This window comes from Choloepus didactylus, chromosome 8 (assembly GCF_015220235.1).
Source record: "Choloepus didactylus isolate mChoDid1 chromosome 8, mChoDid1.pri, whole genome shotgun sequence".
NCBI lineage: Eukaryota > Metazoa > Chordata > Mammalia > Pilosa > Megalonychidae > Choloepus > Choloepus didactylus.
This window is the reverse complement of record NC_051314.1, coordinates 36378385-36399492: the sequence shown is the minus strand read 5'-3', so window position 1 is coordinate 36399492 and position 21108 is coordinate 36378385. Positions and strand designations below refer to the sequence as shown.

Sequence of the window (21108 nt, the reverse complement as noted above, 5' to 3'; positions counted from 1 at the left end):
GAATGAATTGGATGCAGCAGTCCCAAACCGAAAGGAGATCAAGTCTAGAACAGGGAGACCAGTGTCCTCTTCTGAACCCTCCAAGGGTGTCCAGGCTTCGAATGGTCAGGCCTCAGGCCCCTACCGTCCCCCTCTGCAGCCATACTCACCTTGCCTTTTTCTTTCATTTCAACTTTCCTGGCTCCCTCCCCCACTGGGCTTTGAGTAACTCCCATTTTGTCTGCCTTGAAAGTCCTTGAGGCTCTGGTCAACTTCACTCCTCCTCCTTGTTCAGACCTCACCTGCTTCGGGAAGCCTTTTCTGTCTTGTAGAACAGGCCAAATTGCCCTATTAAAGCCTTTACCACCTTAAAGGCTTCACATCACATTGATAGTTTTACAGTATTTGTGTGATTAATAGGTGACTTCCTATTAATAGGGTGTAGGAAACTGAAGGGCAGGGGCTGGCTGGATTTGTTAGAAGCCACAGCCTGGCATACAACAAGGCCCTCAGGGGATGAAAAAAAAACTACATACCCAGCTACACTGCCATGGGTCCTCTGGGGAGAGGCCAGGACTGAGTGGGTTAGGGGGTCCCCTGAGCTTTCTGAACACCCAGGCTTCCTGGCCCTTGTCTGAGCCCTTATATGACACTGAAGTATAAAGATTGTTTGTTCCAAGTCCCTGAGATATAAGCTCCCAGACAGTTGAAATTCCATTATATTCAGTGTGGTAGCCCCATTAGTTAACTGTGTCTGCTGCTAGCACAAGATATGGATGAAAAATGCTTAGTAAATATTAGCAATTGCCAGAATCCAATTGTTCTAGTTTGCTAATGCGCCAGAACACAAAACACCAGAAATGGATTGGCTTTTATAAAAGGGGGTTTATTTGGTTACACAGTTACAGTCTTAAGGCCATAAAGTGTCCAAGGTAACACATCAACAATCGAGTACCTTCACTGGAAGATGGCCAATGGTGTCTGGAAAAACCTCTGTTAGCTGGGAAGGTACGAGGCTGGTGTCTGCTCCAAGCTCTGGTTTCAAAATGGCTTTCTCCCAGGACGTTCCTCTCTAGGCTTCAGCCCCTCAAAAATGTCACTCTTAGTTGCTCTTGGGGCATTTGTCCTCTCTTAGCTTCTCTGGAGCAAAAGTCTGCTTTCAAAGACCATCTCCAAAATGTGTCTGTAAGCTGAAGCTCCTCTCTCAGTTCCAGAGCGTTCTTCAAAGTGTCCCTCTTGGCTGTAGCAAACTTGCTCCTGTCTGAGCTTTTATAGTGCTCTAGTAATTCAATTCAGACCCACCCTGAATGGGTGGGGCAAGCCCTCCACGGAAATTATCCAACCAAAGGTCTCCTCCACAGTTGATTGAATCACATCTCCATGGAAACACCCAAAGGATTCCAAAATCTAATCAACACTAATGTATCTGCCCACACAAGATTGCATCAAAGATAATGGTGTTTTGGGGGACATCATACATCGAACTGGCACACCAATGAATAAATTCTAAAGGGTGGGACAAAGTGTGTAATGCTATGAAAGGCTTTAAAGAGATGTTTAAGCTTGAGCTGACTCCTGAAAGAATACAAGTGACACCCTCTCCACCCTCGGCCATGCCAAGGATTTTTTTTCTTTAATGCAAATCGCCCTCTTCTCTTCCCTCTGGGGTGGGTGGAGTAGGTGGGAATCTTTTAATCAATGTCATAACCTCTCTAGGCCTTCAGCCTCTTTCTTTTGCGTTACACAGGGTAATTCTGGACGTGTCTACACATTTTTCGGCGGAGTCTCACTTCGCAGCAATACCTTCTGGCAATTCCTAAGCAGGATGCAACTTTGCTGAGACCATATGCAGTTAGATCGCCTCTCCTGGCGGTGGTACTCAGAATTCTCGTGGGAAAGTCCGGGGATTTATAAACAAAGAGGAAGGAGGTCTTCGCTTATTTGCCATCCACTGGTATTTTTTTTGCCGGGATACAGTCACTCACGCTCGGCTCGGGCGCTAGTCCTCAGCCCCAGGCGAACCCGAGCCTGCGAACGCGCGGCCCCAACCCCCGAGCGGCCGAAGCCCCGCCCCTACTTCCCCGCCCCTCTGCAACGGTCCCGGCACGCAGGCGCGGTGGCGCGCGCTGCGCCCCGCGCGCAAGGGGCGGGGCGAGCGCGGGCTGAGCTTAAATTGGGCTGAGGAGGCGGCGCGCAGGTTGCGCGGCGCTGCTGCCATTCGGTGTGAGTTCCCGCAACTGTCCACTCCTGGCGCGAGCCTTAAGCCTCCAGCCTCGCTCTTCCCCCGCGGTAGCGGTAGCGGTAGCAGTAGCGGCGGCGGCGGCGGCGGCGGCTGAGGTAGAGAGCAGCTGCAAGCGGTCGGCGGGCTCCATGGAGAGCGGCGGAAGCCCAGGCAGAGGCGGCGCTCCCACCCCGGCACCCGGGCTCCAGTGACCCGCGCTCGCGTCCTGCACCGCGTCGGAGCGGCCGCGCCTCGCGGACCCACCGGCCTCGTCGCCCTTCCCGGCGCCCCTGCGCCCCGACTCGCCCGCGCCCCCACTCCTCGGCGGGGTGGCGGCGACCGGGCCCCCGCGGCGGCGGCCGGAGCAGCAGCAGCAGCAGCCAGAGCCCGCCTCTATGATGAAGTTCAAGCCGAACCAGACGCGGACCTATGACCGCGAGGGGTTCAAGAAGCGGGCGGCGTGCCTGTGCTTCCGGAGCGAGCAGGAGGACGAGGTGAGGCCGGTGGCGCGGCGCGCACTCTGCTCTCGGCTGGGAGGCCGGGGAGGGGGCTCCGGGGAGCGGCGGGCGGCCGGGACCTGCTCCCTCAGCGTCCGACCCTCTGGCTCCGGGGCTGGGAGGGATTCGCCTCCCTCCCTCCTCCTCCCTCCCTTCCTCTCTCTCTCGCTCTCTCTCTCTCTCTCTCTGGGTTGATAGAAGAGAGAGACAAAGGGGCTCGCCCAGCCCTATCTTCTCTATCTGGGTCGTGGTGAGGTCGGGAGGCCGAGGCGCCTCCTGGCCCCTGGGCAGGTCCGGGGCGGTGTGGTGGCGCCTGGAGGGTGTCACCATCTTATTGGCGAATTGAGCGTAAAGCCGGATAAACCTGGAGTGCTAACAGAAGGGGTAGAAATGGCGTGAGTGTTGTCGTCCAAACCCTCTTGCTTTTTCCTTCCGTGTCGACCGCAATTTGCGGTTGCGGATTAATTCTAGGCATGTTTAGGGAATAGCTAAACAGTTCTCGTGCTTTACAGTAAAAACTCACTCGGCTTGGTTTGGGGCAGTTCACTTGGCACAATTAACCCTGTTAAGAAAACGGCCCCTCGTTTATACTTTTCCGACTGTAGGAAGATGATTAGCGAAAAATGTGGAATAACGCCAAAAGGCTGGAGAGGGGCAAAGTTGCCATTTTCCGACAATAATCTCTAGCTCTTGGCATATTTATCAAGGCTTTTTTGCTTTGCTGTTTGGCATGACAACTGGAGAGAGGAGCAGTCTTTGTCGTTCTGAGAGCAAGCAGTGCAGCTTCTATAATTTACCCATCTGGGTTGAGTCGATAGTGGGGCCCTTGAGGTTTTTCCCTGGAGAGCAGTTTTTACTTATTTCAGTTACATTCATTTAATATAAAAGGCTCACTATTTTACATTTGTTTAGTGTAATAATGGTCGGTTAGTAGCCAATCAAAATCATTTAGCGTACCCATTCCTGAAATGATTAGACGGGAAAAAATTAACATTCTAGGTTCTGCTTCCATTATTGTGTCCAATAAAATGTCAGGCTGAAGCTGACATTACTGGTGCCTGTAGTTAAGAGATGAGAATGACATATAGTGTGCACTTACTCAGTGGCTTAGCTATTCTTGCTGTGTTAACAAAAATCTAGTGCTTTAAATTGTGCTCTTCTAACCCTTGTTTTTTGGCTTTATTTTTCGAGAAGAAACCAGGCCCTTTAGTGCTTATCCAATGGTTACCTTTAAGTGCTGAACCTAAATTCTGAAGGTGTTTCCAAAGAAGTTTGATTTGAGATGCATCTACTTGGGAGCACTAGAAACAAGAAGGGGGCAAGTTTTTAACAGTTACAAAGTAATATACAAAGTCAACAAGTATTAAGTGCCCCCCACCCCATAAATAAAAGATTAGAAGGCCCTTGTAGGAAAGGACCACATTAGAGCAAAGAAAATTTTGAAGATAAAGGAACATAATAGCCAGAATTGATTGAGATAGGTCAAGGATCTTGCCTTGAGTGCTCACCATCGTATAATCTTATATTCTCTGTTGAGTGCTTAGGATGCACTAGGCATTGTTGGAAGACCTTTATGTTGGTTACATTTAATCTGCATAACATTCTGAATGTTACTCACATTTTATAGATGAAAAGAGAGTAAGTAAGTGGTAAAGTCAGGATTTGGCCCAATCCGAACTCCTGATGCTGGGCTCTTGGCACAGTGCCAGGCCCATGACAATTTGCTCAGTAACTTGTTGAATGAGTGAGGTTTTGTGAGGCTAGGCTTGAAAGCCTTTCTGAAAGTGGTGAGTTTGAAGTATTGCCATAACTTGGACTTGGAATCCAAGCTTTGTTAAAAGCAAAAGTGCCCAAGGGAACAAACATATGGGGGGTGGGAGGAAATTCAAATGATCTATATTGTGCAGATGGTAAAGCAAAGTCTGAGAACTTCAGAGATTAGTTTAGCAGAGAAATGCTTTTTTTTTTTTTGCTCTTGAAATTGTATGTACTGTGATAAATACTAGATTCCTAGCTTCCAGGAGGATCAAGAGACTTGTGCTCTCAGATGGAATGAAAGAGCAAGATTTGGAGAACTTATTAGAAAAATCCATTATGTTAAAAAAAAAAATGTGCAAATCTGATAACTTGCAGGTTGGAAAACCAAGTGAATCAGCCTGTTAGAGAGTATACTCTGAGAGAAGACCCTGAAGTTCTCTAAAATGCACAGCTGATCTAAAGTCTGGTTTAGCTCTTGAGAATCTTAGTTTCTGTGTGGTTGTGTATAGTTGAGGCTGTGGATAAGTGAGCAGTCTTTCTGTTTATGGAATAATTACAGAATAGATCCTATTAACTTTCCTGGACATTTTACCATTTTGATACGAAATTTGTTTCCACTCTGTTGAAATTGCATTGCTAGCCTTCCAAGCATAGGCTACAAAACCAGCCTGAACTCACCTCTCTTTAGTGAGAAGTGTTTCCCCCTACTGGGTTAAGAACACCTGGATCTGACTGGGAGATTTAACTGTATGTTTTATTTTTAGGATGAAATGTTTATAGAGTGTAAAATGAAAAAAAAGGGTAATTGCTCTTTGACCTCAAAAAGCCATGCAATGCTCTGATCCTGCTCCTCCCCCTCTACCGGGGTTCACAATAAGCCTTTAACCTTCTAGGAAGGAAGGTTATTCTAACAGTCTAGATTCTTTGGGACATAGTTTTTTATGTTCTCCAATTGTATCTTTTTCTACCCTGTGAAGTAAATAATAAGTATTACCACTTACTGTATATAGGAACAAATTGGGTGGCAGAAGTAACTTGTCCTAAGGTCACAGAGGCTGGCAAGATCTTTTTGAACCCAGGTGCTTTGTTTCTAAATCTGGGGTTCATTTGATCACATTGCCTCTCCAACTAGTTGTGTCTATGAGAATCCACTTCTGTTGGCAAATAGATTTCCAGAAAAGCCTATAAATAATTGTCCTGTAGAATAGCTAGGGTATTGTGCTAGTGCAGTGAAAGATGATGATACCTTTGCAAACAGGTAACCAAAAATGGATTTCCTTGAACACATTTGAGTGTGTGATAATTTAAACAGGGGATGCAAAGATGAAGACTGGCAGCGCCTAAGAAACATGTTCTGTAGTGGAAGGTTAGACAAATGACTGATATAAGGGGGGAAAGGTAAAGTGCTGTCAGGTGCACCAGGATTAAGATCCAGTGTGAATCATTTGGAAATGGATTTCATTGAGAGAAGAAAGAGGGACCAAGCATTCGAAATAGAGCAAGATTTGGGAGTTGCTTCAGACTTTGGTGGTAAGCTGTGGTCTAGTTGGGCTGCAACTTGGGATAGCATAAAACATATATAGTTGAAAAACCTAGAGCACCTTAAATATAAGGCTGAGACATTTGATAGGCAGGAAAGGAATTCTTAATTTTGAAAAAGGAACATTTAGATTTGGTGTATATTCAAGCTTGAGAATGATCTTAGTAGCAAAATGGGATAGTCTGCTAAAGAGAGAGAGGAAAATGCCTTGATCCTGGTGGTATCCAGGCACAGTTGCAAGAGATATTGATAAATCATTCTTAAGACTGACAGCTACTCTTCCATTCAACTTGTGGCTCTAATTAGCTTTTAAGCTGCCTGAGATAGGGGGACTGCATCTTTAACAATGGTCTGTGAATGTATTTTCCTGAAAAATCTTGTTATACAAAATAGTACACTAAAACTAAGTAGAGTTTCAAAACCTATGGAACTCTGAAACCAGATCTCTAATAAATAATAACAATCCTAATAAGAAATATGAGTACAGTTAAATCTCCACTAGCATTTTTATACTTAGAATAAAGTCAGTCCTTTTCAACTGCTGGGGATCACTTCCTCAGATTTAAGTCCTTGAAGATACTCACTTCCTATGGAGATCACTTTCATCAAAATTAAATACTATTCAAAGGTAGCCTTTTTTTTAACATACGGAAATCAACACTCTTGATCTGTACTTGAAATTCTCCCTGCTACTTTAACCTAGTGGAAGGTAAAGGGCTAAAACAGCCACTTTCTTCAAGGAAAGGCACTTCTGTAGAATTTGCATTCGGGGCTTAGTATATCATCAAATCTTTTTTAATTGTGAAAAAGCTTACCCCATCACTTCAAAACATTAACATTTTGGGGGAAAAGCCATGATCATTCTGGCTGAACTTTATTGACATACTTCTACCAATCTCACATAATCAAATTTGCATCAAACATGTTTTAGCAAAATATGGACTGTTATTCCTAATAGCACTTTATCACTCTAGTCCAAACAGTACAGCTAATTAATAATAGCAGTAGGTAGCTGGTTAGTATGTATAATAACTATTGTTATAACCTATGAGTTTTTAAATATCTCTTTGTGCTTAGTGGATGTTCCTGATACTGCTGCTGGCCTAATCTTGGCTAAATTCCTATGAAACAGTTTAATGTACAATAGGTAGGTTGACTAGTAGTTTTAACCATTCATGACAATCCTGATTCGTGATAATGGAGGGAAGAAAGAGCAATAACCAAAAAAACTTCTAAATAGCAAAGATATAACCAGATAAAACCCTTCATTCTTAGATTTAGAGATTGCTTGAGAGGTTCTCTGAATAATAGCTTTGATTTTTCTGGAACAGCAGTTGCCACCTGCAGTGGCTAGTTATTCCCACAAGCAGGCCATAACCAATAGCAGTTGTGAAGAAGAAAGTCGAACACAAACAGCTGTCTAGGGCCACTTGGTTGGTGTTCGGTATTTAGGAAAAAACAAGTGGGAGAAATCAGTTTTCATAATCATTCAATACATGGAAAAGGGGCTAAGATCTGATAGTCCAGTAGGAGAAATGTTTATGTGAAGGTGGTCAGGTTTTCTATCTTCATTTTTCACCACTCTTAACTTCAGCTTTGGGGTTTGAGTGTGATTCAAGTCTCTTTCTGCAACTTGGTGTGATGATTAGCCTCCTTTTTATAAATCTTTCCTGTGGTTTTAGCCTTGGCTTATCTGAAAGGTTGAATGTCTACTGTCATCTTGTCACTAATGCAACAGATCGCCTTCTTAAAACCTGTGAATGACCATGTATAGATCCATCAGCCGTTGGTTTATCCTCTTACTGAATAAGCTTTTATAACCCATCTTTTTTACTTCAGCAATAGCATTTTTAAAGTAATAACATTTTTAGAACATTAATTAGCATGGTAACGATATTATAAATCTAGAAATGTTTAGATGACTGTAAGTATGTCTTTGGGGAGATACTGAATAATAATGCTTTGTGATATGGTTCTATATGTTTAGATTCTTGCAGTGTTTGTAGAAGGGGTTTAGGAGCAGCTACCCATTCATTACCAGAAATAGATTTAACTGCAAGAAAGATAAACATTATGTTTGCTGTTACAGGGATTCAGTGAATGGCGTCACCAAATCCAAACAAAAAACAAATTTATACAATAAATTATGCTGAGATTTGAATTTTAGATTTATGCATGTGTGGAAGATATTAATAGTTCACTTTGCCCACGGGCTTTAGTAGAAAAGACCACAGTAGGAAGCTGTGGTCCAGAAAAATCTAGATTGATGGTTTTCTTTTAGTTAATTCCAAGCAGCCTCAAGAAAAAACAGTCTTAATTCATTTTGTGCTCTTGATAGTTCTAGGGTGATAATATGCAACTACAGTGCAACTCATTGCTCCCCCTTCCCCTGTCTCTTATAATCCTAGGCTTTTTGATTTGGTGAATCTCTGGAAAGAGAAATGGTCGTATAGCTATGATACTGACAAACTGACAACTATAATATGCTGCCTAGGTATAAGAGCTTTTCGTAATGTAATCTTATCTGAGCCTTCTAACGACCCTGAAATAGAGCAGGTGTGGGGGCATTTAGGTGTGTGTAGTAGGTGCTTGGAAAATAATGAGAAAATTCATGCTCAAGGTTCCTCTTAATCTCAAATCTCAATCCCCTGCCTAAAAATAGTCATTTTGTCCTCCATTGCCTGCCTAATTAAAATATGAACATTCTCCAAAATGATAACCAACTTTTCATCCGTATTATTCTAGTTCTGGGATGGTTTGTTTGCTTCCTTTTTTTCATGCCCATGACAGACTACAGTTAATCACTGGATTTCCTTGCAGTAACTAGCTAGCATCAGATTAAAACCTGTTAACATCATTTCTATTTCAGTAGGGGCAAAATATCCCGTTTCAACTGACCTTCCCTCAAACCCCATCCCCAATGGTTTTGAGCTCATTTGAGCTCTTGAATGAGCTATTTGAGATGAGTAGACCAAGTACTTCAAGAAACATCTTGGTTTTCAAATCTGTATCATCACCAAAGGTCGGATATTATCAAGTATTCTTTCTTAAGCTGGTGCTTTCGATTCCAGTCATTTCTTTGCCACAGATATTAATTACTCATTTAAATTGATCATTCTTTGAGGGATACTATTATAGTTAATGGTTTGATCACATTTACTCTGGAATGCCACAGGACTCTTGTATAATAAATTCTTGAATTAGGCAGTATCACTTATCCATAATTTATGTAGACTTATTGTCATTAAGCTTTCTAAAAAATAATTGTGAAAGGGAGATGTTGAGCCATGCAGGGGTGCCATGTAACTGACTTTAGGAAGAAAAGTTCAGTCATATTTAATGATGCCCTGTTGATAAAGGTTTGGCTTTAAATCCAAAGCTTACATGTTAGTTCAAAAAAGCAGACATAGACTATATTAATGGGTTTTTCAGTATTATTAACCTTAATGTATTTAGTTCTTAAAGAGTATCTTGGACAACTGGAAACAAAATAGTCACTGGCCTAGTAGATATGACACTTTAAATTTCATTTTTTCAGGACTCAAACATTTTGAATATGGAAGGTTTTGAAACTGCTCCCTAGTTACTAAATGAGGATGTGTTTTTCTAGTAGCCAGCCACCTGCACCTGTCCTGTCTCATTATCAAGTTAATCAAGGAAGTTGCTTAGAGAGCATAGAATTGTGTAGTAAGATTTTCATCAAGGCAATACGAATCAGATTATCTATATCACACATGGTAACCAGAAAAAAGGCCTCCATCTCTGTTGTGAGGACTGGTAGTTGCAGTTTACTCTTTTTCCCTGGACATGAGATATGCTTCTGTACCTTAAGCATTTTTATTTTAACTAAAAACTTATATATTCATTTGCCAGTCTTGCTGTAGGGCCAATTCCCTTGAATAGTGCAGATCTTCAGTAAGCCTCCTTTTTAGATAAAATAATAAATGTGAAATCTGGTTTGCAGTTTCACTTTGTTTAAAGAAGCATTTGAACTTAGAGGCACTTGCGGACTTTCTGTTCTTGTTTGTGTGTGTGTCTGTGCGTGCGCGTTTTTATTTCCCTTTCCAGTCTTTCTCGTAGTCTCATTCATATTTAATTTGATAGTAGGTTTTAATGAATCTCTGCAGACCTTTCACTTTGTCTTTTTGAAACATTTCCTTCTTCCCTCATTTCATCCATTAAATCTCGGTAATTACAAAACAAGTACAACTGGCATAATTAGGGGACAAGCCTAATTCTTGGTAAGCTGATTCAACTCAGTTGTTGGAAGAGCAGAAAAGCTAGTAGTGACCAACAGTGAGTACGTAGGCCAGGAACTTAGGGTGCTTACATTTAATACTGAACATTCCTACAGGGAGAATTAACTTCTTTTTAACAGACCAGGAAACCAGGTCAATGAAAGGTAGCTTATTATTAGCCCACCATTGTGTGCATCAAGGAATGGAACACACCTTTGTTACTGCCCTCTGTATACTGCCCTCTGTATACTTTCAGGCACCTTCAAGTTCAAACCTATGTCTTTTAGTACTTGCTAAATTTGCTTCCTCTGACTCTTTAGTTTCTGATTTTGATACTTAAGCCCTTTTTGCTCATACTTAAAGCTTAAATCTAAGGCTCGTCTTACATTTTATTTTACCAAAATTGCTATATTTGAACTCAGTGGTACCCTCAAAGTCAGCCCATCAATATTTTAGCTAAGGCTTTGTCAACCATTGTGCTTTTACATAGTGCTTTCTGTGGATTTCTGTAGATTTCCCACTGTCTTGCCAGTTACTTACTTTAAGGAATGATGGTGGGGTCCTGTGGAGATAAAGAATGAGAAAAACAATGCTCAGACCCCTTGAATATTAATTAACCACAGCTTTGAGGTGATATTTGTCCATAGGCAAAGGTGTGCTGCTTTTCTAGCAACTGAGGAAGTTTTATGCTTGGGTCGGTATTCCCTTACCTTCCAACTCAAAGTTTTAGGGGAATTTGGGGAAAGGTAGGAGTTGCTGAAGTTGTATCAGGCCTGGAACTTTCTAAATAGGGAAGGATGAGTTCTGGCAGCTGAACCAAGTAGGAGGGAAATTCTGTGCTGGCTGTGAACAGTGGAGAAAGGAGCTGGGAAGCTAGAACTGCTGGCACACATGTCAAAGAAAACCAGTACCCACTCTGAGGCCTAAGAATTTGCTCTAAATATGATGCATTTTCTGGTGAAAAATGTTTAAATCTCTTTGAAGGCAATAGTAAGACAAATTTTCAAGTTTGTAGAGGCAGCTGCTACCCTTTTTTTTTTTTTTTTTTTTTAAATTGGTACATTTCACCCCAACTAGCCCACAAATTTTCATTTGTAAGATAGATATATAATACTTGTTTCAGGTACTGTTAAAATTAGTTAACTTCTAGGATACTTGTCAACAATACTTTTAAAAGGGTTTGCATACTTTTCAGGCTTATGTTGTTCTAGATTCAGGATACTTCTAAGTATTCTTACCATTTTATAGGCGAGGGAACAGGCATGGAGAGAGTGACATGCTTATGGTCATACATGCTTAAATTTATAAGAATAGCTAATGAAAGATTCTGTAACAAAAAGAGTAATTGATGTGACCACAAACTTCAGTTCAGTGCCTAGAACTCTGGAGCCAATAAACCTAGTCTGCTTTCATCTTTAGGTAGCATCCAGAAATTAGAGAGCTTGACCAAATTGAATCTGGTGGTTTAAATGACTTCACTATGTACAGAATGGTTTAATGATGTGATAATTGTATTGTTGAATTCTAATTTCAGAAAGACAATGTTTACAAAGGCCAGCAATTGCATTTTTGTGGTATAATGTGTGCCTTTAATTTTAATGAAAGCAAAAAAAAAAAAAAAAAAAAACAGATAATTCTAGAATAGATTTACAGCCTTGCAAAATAGGGGACCGAGTTGAGAATGTTGTTTATATCCTAGAGCACCTCTTAGTTCCGGCTGGAAGTACACGGTTAAGCCAGAGGACAATGAAACGTTGGGTCTTGCAGGTGCTGTTGGTGAGCAGCAGTCGGTATCCGGACCAGTGGATCGTTCCAGGTGGGGGGATGGAGCCTGAGGAGGAGCCCGGCGGTGCTGCCGTGAGGGAGGTTTATGAAGAGGTGAGACTGATAGCGGTTTTGTTCTCCCTTCTCAAAAACGGCTTTGAGGATTTTACAGGAGAGTAAATTTTGCTACCCAACACTGGGGAGAAGGCAAAAAAGATGGGCAGGTCACACAGGTCCTTTTATGTTGTTCTGATGCAACATTTTTAAGCATGTGACTTAAGCTACCATATTCCTAAATATGTATTTTCCCTACCTGGTCAGTGGACCAAAACTACTGTGGAAGTTCCCCAGAATTATGTAACACGATGGCCTTGTCCCCAAGCAAGGTTAGTATTACAGTGAACAAAGAGTGCACAGAAACATTACTCGTGTACTGTATGTCTTATTCAAATGAGTAAGAAGCAAATTGATTTTACCTTTTTTGTCTTAATGTTCAGAAAAAAGTGACACACACACATGCATGCCAAAAGCACACTTGGCCTGCCTGTCTTCTTATAAGTGATAAGTAATGGTTAGAGCCTGCTTTTAGTCATAGACAAAATGGAATATTAAATGCCATCAGAAGTTACTGACTAGTAGTTATGGTATAAATGGGAAGTGAATGCTAAAACTCTCGTTTGCCTTGGTGTGCAAAAGGAAAGGTTTCCTAGAACTGGGTCTTGAAGGATGAGCAACTTCCTGAAGGAAAAATGTTTCAAACAGAGAGAATAGCATGTACCAATCGATTAGTTTGCAGTAATGGATTTGAACAGGACCCACACTGAAGTTCCAGTCAATTACAGTACTAGGTGTGAGTAATGAGGACTTGGCGGTAGAAGGGTAGCATATATAAAGTATTGCACCTCCTGAGCCATAGGAAAAGAAAGAAAGAGAAAGGCCTTTAAATTAACAGGGGAAAGAAACTATTTACTTACATACAGAAAGGTCTGTTTCATTTGGGAAGTTTGTCCCAAATTGGTAGTATCTAATTTTGATCAGTCCTTGCCTATTCTTATAAAATAAATGAAAAATCTGATCAACAATATGTTGCATGTGGAACATGTTTTATAGCAAACCATGTTGTACATTTTGGCATGGCAAAAAAAACTTCCCAGAAGCAGGAAGGTATAGCGGGTATGAGCAAGCTATTGTATTTAGAGCCAATGATCTAAATAGCCAGAATATAACTTTTCTATAAACTTTGGTTATTATGAAAAGCTAAAAATTTATTTTACATTTCATTGCTTTTTTTTTTTTTTTTTTTTTTTAATAGGCTGGAGTGAAAGGAAAATTAGGCAGACTCCTGGGCATATTTGAGGTGAGTTACAAAAATAATCCTTGACTTGCTGATAATAGAATTAATGATTCCTTCCAAAACAGCCAGATAATCTCGCTCAGCCTGAAGCAGACATCCGTCTAAAACCATCAATAGACAAGAAATTGTAAAGGATTAGGAAGGAGATAAGTGAAACCTACTTAGACGTTAGTGTCACCTAAGGGCTTAGGTCTTTGGTGGTCTCTTCAGGACATAATATGATGTATGTAATGACTTTATCCTTAAAAGAACTTTATGAGGATACGAAACTCAGGTACATGGAATAGATGTCAACAGAATAGAGCTATTACTGAGGGCAGAATGGAATTTATGGGAGAGAATTGGAAGACATAGATATTCTATAGTAAGAAGAAATGAAATCAGACCTTTAGACCCAAGCTATTCTCAAATAATACCGTCATCCCAAAATCAGAACTAGATACGTGGCTTAGTGGAAACATGGTGATTTTTAATTAGTTCTTTTTCCTTTCTTCAAGATACTTTTTTAAAGGTTAGTTCAGTCCTTCTGGTAGAACCATATACATTCTATTTTAAAGACTTCTTGTTTGCAGGAATTCAGAAAAAATCCTGATGTACAGCACTTGATAGAATTGATGACTCCCATCAGAATAATCATTAGGAGTACTAAGTATGTCCAGAATTCAGCACTTTGCTTACCTAGTTAAATAGCACCATCTTCTGGTTAAACTGAAAAACATGCAGATGGTTTTCTGTGGTTCATAGTAACCATGGTACAAGAAGCGTGTTTTGTCAATATGCTGACAAGGTTGTTTTGCTCATTTATTTTTTTCACTTAGAAAGGTTGTAGGTTTACAGAAAAATGAGAGTTCCCATATACCTTCCCCTCCCCCAGGCATACATGGGCGCACATGCGCACACACACAATTTTCGCTATGAACATTTTGCATTAGTATGGTACTTTTGTTACAATTGATGAAACAATATCATATCTATACTATTAACTGTAGTCCATAGTTTACATTAGGGTTCACCATTTGTGTTGTACTGTTTTATGGTGGGGTTTTTTTGTTTTGTTTTTTTAAGATTTCTTTTCTAACAACATATATACAACCTAAAATTTCTCATTTTAACCACCTTCAGATATACAATTCAGTAGTGTTAATTACATTCACAGTGTTACACTCACCATCATCCATTACCAAAACTTTTACATCTCCTTAAACAGAAACTGAACCAATTGAACATTAACTCCCATTCTCTACCCCTACGCTGGCCCCTGGTAACTGGTATCCTAGTTTCTGACTATGAATTTACATATTCTAATTATTTCATATAAGGGAGATCATACAAAATTCGTCCCTGACAAGGGTTTTGAAGAAAAATTCTCATGCTGTAAAGCTTATATAACAACAGGGAGGGTGATAGTATTAAGTGTTTTATGAATGCAACTTAAATGTCATAGAACCTGAAAAGAAATATGATCAGTGTATCATTCCTTTTACAAAATGTTGTTAAGGGAAAATTAGGATTGCCCAACCTAATTTAATGAATTTGTGAATGTGGCATAATAACTATTGATTTTTCAAGCATAGCGATAACTGGTTCTTTAAAATGGGAGATTATGTTTAAGTGAGAGATGCCTCATTTATTGCTGTCTTATTCCCTCTCAAAGACATAATAATATTACCCTGTTTGAGTGAATTATCTCAGGTTATTTGTGATGGAAAAAATTAGGGTAGTTATCTAAAGTCTTAGACAACAGCAAACAAGGCTAAATCTAACAGATAAATGTGGGTTCTTTCATCTCATCTTAAAGCCAACTTAATTTTAACTTTTATAGACAGGACTCGGTGATAATTTTAATATGGGTAAAAATTTGGTGTGTAACACAGAGAACTAAAAGATAATATTCCAGAATTGGACTAATCCAGGTATTTTCAACCCTGACAGTACATTGTTCAGCTGGGGAGCTTTTTTTTTTCTTTTAAATTAATATTGAGTTTATTAATTATAGACCATAACAGCAGTTTTGTCCTGTTTCACTTTTGCATTTTTACTAGGGTTATGTTCATTAACAGAATATAATTTATAGACTTGCCCTTCTTTTAATCTGCAAATTTTATTGAGATATATTCACATACCATGTAGTCCATCCAAAGTATACAATCAACATCTCACAATGCCATTACCTAGTTGTTGCAATCATCATCACATTCAATTTTAGACCATTTCATTGCTCCAAAAAGAAAAATATCAGATACACATAAAAAAAAAAAAAAAGAAAGAAAAGCTGAGGAGCTTTTAAAAAACCAATACCTAGGCCTTATCTCAGACCAATTGATTGGTGTCTTTTTAAAAATCATCTATTACACAGCCAAGCTTGAGAAACCCCAGTCTAGGTTTAGAAGGGCTGTGCTTTGTGTACATCTTGATAAACCTCTAAGAGGAATGAATATTCTAAAGAAACTGGGCTAAGGGAATGTTCCATATTTTTGAAAGGTTGTCCACGTTTGACCTAGGGGTAAGACTGAGGATAAAAATGGCAGGGATGCAATTCTTCCTTTAGTATAGATTCCCTTCAAATCCTAAAATTCTTTACAAAGTAACTTGTCAAATGGAAGGAAATCAAAGTGCTAAAAGCTCAGTATTGGGAGCTATTCTCATAATTGGTGGTGGTGAGGCCCCAGTTCCAACCAGTCTCCTGTTTTTAACTTTTAAATGTTTTGTTTTATATATGCTCACTTCCTTGTTGGCAGACACACTATGCTAATCAGCAGTAAGCCACACTGATCTTTCTCCCTTGAAAATGTGTACATGGCTAGTTCCTGTAGATTAAAATCCTTTTCTTTTTATATTCAAGCAGAACCAAGACCGAAAGCACAGAACATATGTTTATGTTCTTACAGTCACTGAAATATTAGAAGATTGGGAAGATTCTGTTAATATAGGTAAGTCCCCCTTTCCTTTTGCTATCTTAATTCTAATTCAAATACAACATAATTGCATCACAATTTATATCATAAATTATTTTTGGTTATGTTTCTTTTGGAGATGGGAAGATCAGTATATCTCGATATCTTAATAATCTTAAAAATTCTTTCCCAGCATATTGTTCTTACTTACATGTCCTGTATTTAGAGCTATAATGGGTTACCTAATACTGCTGAAAAGACTGCTGTTCAAGTAGCTTGGACTGTTACTTTGTCCAAGTAGTAGTCCAAGTATTACTACTCTGGTTGATTCAGAGAGTTACAGGCATTTCATTATTAGAAACTCTTAAGTGTATTGCAGTGTACTGTTTTTTTTTCTAAATAATCAAATTTCAGGGTTACTACACATGCTGTTTAATTGAAGGATCCTGTACAGCTTCTACCTTAGGAGGACACCTTAAGGCATTATGCTGTCTGTCCATCCCCCTGCTCACCCCCAAAACAGCTTGCTCTTCCCTCCACCCAAATGCACTTTCACTGACTACCCCTGGTATATTGAGATAATGATATTAAAGCACACTGCCTCAGGTTCTTGTCTGTTACATAGAGCAGATCATGCTTTCTTTTACTGTTAACCATTATCCCACCCCCAGGCACAGCCTTACTCTATCCAGTAATGCCTTAAGGCTTAGGCAGTCATGTTTGTTGTCTGGGTGACTGAATTCTCACTTAAGCCTCACTTCCTCCTGACTCTCCCCTTGTTAGATGTAATCATGGCAGAACACTTAGCAGTGTTCTTGCACAATTAAGTTTTCAGATTATTGATATTAAGATTTTCTCTCTCTTTACAGTGAGCAGGGGAAAGGTAATTAAGTGTTTGACCCTGTCTGCCCATTTACATGTACAAATAGGAATACCATAGATGTCTGAGCCATTTCTGAGAAAACAAAGTTATTATTTTTAAGGGAATGAGGGGCATTAACAGGGTGGGGCCTACTTTTTAAAATTGACTTTACTGTATAGTTACCAATGCCATATTATTTTCTAGGAAGGAAGAGAGAATGGTTCAAAGTAGAAGATGCAATCAAGGTTCTCCAGTGTCATAAACCTGTACATGCAGAGTATCTGGAAAAACTGAAGCTGGGTTGTTCCCCAACCAATGGAAATTCCACAGTTCCTTCCCTTCCAGATAATAATGCCTTGTTTGTAACTGCTGCACAGACCTCTGGGTTGCCATCTAGTATAAGATAGAATCGGGAGGAACTCTACCACCATATGCCAGCTCTTGGAGAAAGAGGCTTCTTTGTTTTCCTTGGCAAACAAACATCTGAATGACACTTGCAAACTGTCTGAATTTGCCATACAGGGTTTTCAAACAATTTGCATGTACTTCAGATGCTTTCAAATCTTTTTTTTTTAAAGTGTAAAAATATTTTAATAAGCCAAAGCCATGAGGAATTTTTTTTAGATGCCTTAACCGTGGCCCACCATCCCCATCCCATGTTATTTTTGCTTGTCTTCCCCCCGCCCCCAGCCTTTTTTCAGTTTTTTTGTCCATTTGACTCGGTCTGGTTTATTTTGTCAGGTTAACTTACTTGTGGGTATATTTTCCCCTAAATTGTTTTCTCATTCCACAGCATTAATGTACTCAACACATCCTTCTGTGGCAAGAATTGGTTAAAATGATACTTCTTGGTATTGAAGAAATTGTATATCCATTCCAAAATTTGTTTCATAGAATCATAATTTTAATTGCTAAATTCCAGATTTGAGCTATTTCTGTGTTGTGCAATAACTATTTTGACAGAGGATTTAATTTGCTCTTTTCAGGAATCTGTCAACTGGTTTGTCTTAATTTTCATAACTGATATTATGTCAATAGCTACCTGATACAGCTATTTCCCCTATAACTCAATGGTAGTTGAACACAAAGTGTAACTACAGAGTTGGTGATTTTCAGGGAGGTATTGTTAGCAAAATGCATGTAGTAAATACATCTTATGAAAACTGTATTCATGGAATTTCATTTAGCATGCTCATTTAGCATTTTGTTTTTAAATGTAGTGACACTGTTTCAGTTAAACTTCCATTTGCTAATGGCCACAGGATTGGAGTCTAACCTTAAATGCCCAGGCAGCAATGATTCTGTATCAGTTGAGTGAAATGGCTTTCTTATTCAGCTGTTACAGACGTACATTAGGGCACCTCTGATGCCTCATCTTTTATAGATTGTCAATAGGTACTACTTATCATACAACTAATTTTGAGGCACTAGAACATACCCTGAACTAAGAATTATTTTGTCTTACACTTGCCTTTATACTCACTTAAAATCAAGAATCCCATCTAAAATCCATAGGTACCTTTTCTGAAAGTCCTGCACTTCCCCCACTGGGTCAGAAATGAGATGGGAAGAAAACCTTTAAGACTTAGGATGGGAGAAAGTGAAAGATCATTGTTTATGTGGAGACTTTTAGGCCTTTTGTAAAAATTTTACTGGTGAGTATAAATTAGATTAGAGCATTTTGTTCCACAGATTGTTAACCTTTAAAGTATATAATTGCTGCTAAAAATAGTGCTCTGTTACACTGAAAGAAAGTTGGTGCCACATTTTGAAGATGAGATCTTGTGCCATAAATGCAGCTGAACTAAATATAAACTTTAGTTCACAAATTAATGCTGTCAAAGGAATGAGTAAAGTAGAAAATAACCAATGACATAATTTCATTCTAAACTATGTAGTGTGATCAAATATGATCATCCAGAATTTTATATTTTTCTTTGTACAAAGGCTATGTATTCTGGGTGTTTTTTAAAAAGGAAACATTTAAAATTCCACAGTTGACACTTTCTATCAATCTTCAGTGGGCTAGGATTTTTTTTTTTTCTGTAATCTCTTAAATTTCTTTAAATTATATACTTACAACAGCAGAGAAACTGGATTGTTTTTGTATATATGACTGCTTCCACTTGAAATGCTGTCACAAGTATTTGGGGGGATTTCTCTTGTATATGATATTCTTAGAGGTAATAATGCATGATTTTATTTTATAAACTCCTGAACTATGTATTTGACATGTAAAATATGTACAGGATTGATATCAACCATCTCTTAGAAAGTTAGCCTATAAATATTGTTGTATAATTTTCTTTGGTCAGAAACATTTGGACTAAGTAGTGCCACTTGGGTCAGGATTTTCTTCAGTGCCATTTAGCAAATAATCGTCTTTAGTTTATCCAACTAGCAATGTTCCAAGGTCTTGTATTTGTATAATATAACAGAATACTTTGCAGTTGTCAGACTTTAAATTACTGGAACCCAGTATAGCAAAATTAGAGGAAAAGCTTTAAGGAAATCTCTTAAGAGAAAAAGCCAACATTTTCAATCTCAACAGTTAAGCCTACTACAGATAATAGTATCTACTATCTCAGCCCTCCAAAGTTTGTAGTGTTGGGACTGTCCTTTGTACTTTTTGTGTGGTAGCTGGGTAAAATTGGGCAGCTACAGTTTTCAGTTCTGTGTGACTCCCAAATAAAAACCAGAAAAGAACTAGTTATTTTAAATTAAGACTTGCAGATATGAGGTAGAAACTGTCCTGCATGTATTATAAACAGGTGACATTTTCCAACCAAGCACATGCCATTCAGTTTTCTGTTGATCACACCATTGTATAAAACAGCAACACCGAAGGGGGGGCAAATGATTGTTGTACACTTTGAATTATTTTGCATGGTCTCAATTGGTGTAAGAATCTTGACTTTTTTTACATTTGGAAACATCAAATAAAAATGAAAATAAATTGTATTGTTTTTTCCCTAAGTCCTTTGCTGTAACATGTTGCACACACTTTCTTTCTGCACTCCCATCACTTTAATTACTGCAGCTTTAATATAATTTGTAAAGTATAAAATTGCTGGAAAGGATAACCTAGTTTAGATGTGACTCCTTACCCCAATTACATACCACCCAAAACATTGTTAACCCAAAACCAACTTTAGAACCCTATTGTAATCTCATTTGGTTTTTTATTAGTACTGTAAGTTGAAGCAAAAGAGAAAATTTGATATCTTTCAATGTTTTCATACTGGAATATAGGAATTCTCTAAATAGGATTTTGGACACAGTCACACAGAGGACTATTTAACAATAAATTTATTTCAAAGTATTGTTTTTAATGAATTGGTTATTGCTAGAATGTTTTGTAGTTGACCCTCTATCTCAAAGTTTGCAACCAAGCCCTGACTCATGAATTCTTAGGCAGTGTTGATCAGTAACTACATAATTGGCATTTGCTCTGTGCCTGACATTGATGATGAGTACAGAACAAGCATCCACCTACCCTCAAGGAACTTATATTCTAGTTGGTAGAGAAACGTGACTTATCGAGGTGTTTATTTTTACATCAAAAGTTTGATAAGAGGTCTTGAAAGGTTTTGTGGCTTTTTATTTACAGGCATACATGCACCTTCTTCAAAAGTAATAATTTAAAAATATTCCCAACCAAATAACTAGGACTATTTTATATGAAGCTGTGAAGGTCAGATCTTTTACAGCTGAAATGTAATCTTATCCTCAAGGCTTTCTCTCGTTTTTAATACCTTCCTGTCTAGAGCATTGGATAAATTCTAGCCATAGATTAGTGTATTTCTAACGTTTATCTTAGCAGGATATAGTAAAGGCCCAAACTTCCTCAAAGGTCCATGTCTTTTTATGGAAACTAGTCTTTAGTTTTAAATTCCTCTATGATGTGATTTCAACAAGTTGTAATCCAGAAAATTACTCTGCATTACTGCCAAACATGTTACTTCCTCTAGACATCACACTTCCTGATTCTTAAACGTGTT

General features: G+C 39.1%; 1 protein-coding gene across 2 annotated transcripts; it reads left to right on the top strand.

Annotated features, from left to right (window-relative positions):
* Positions 1–2185: 2185 nt before the first annotated feature.
* NUDT4 (nudix hydrolase 4) lies at positions 2186–20083 on the top strand. Of its 2 annotated transcripts, none has more exons than XM_037846654.1 (5): positions 2186–2694; positions 12001–12111; positions 13310–13354; positions 16197–16281; positions 17312–20083. In XM_037846654.1, the coding sequence occupies exons 1-5, from the start codon at positions 2596–2598 to the stop codon at positions 17512–17514; spliced, it is 543 nt and encodes a 180-aa protein (XP_037702582.1). In that variant the 5' UTR covers positions 2186–2595; the 3' UTR covers positions 17515–20083. The 2 variants fall into 2 exon arrangements, with proteins under 2 accessions (XP_037702582.1, XP_037702581.1); XM_037846653.1 differs by having other exon boundaries at positions 16194–16281.
* The last annotated feature ends 1025 nt before the right edge of the window (positions 20084–21108 follow it).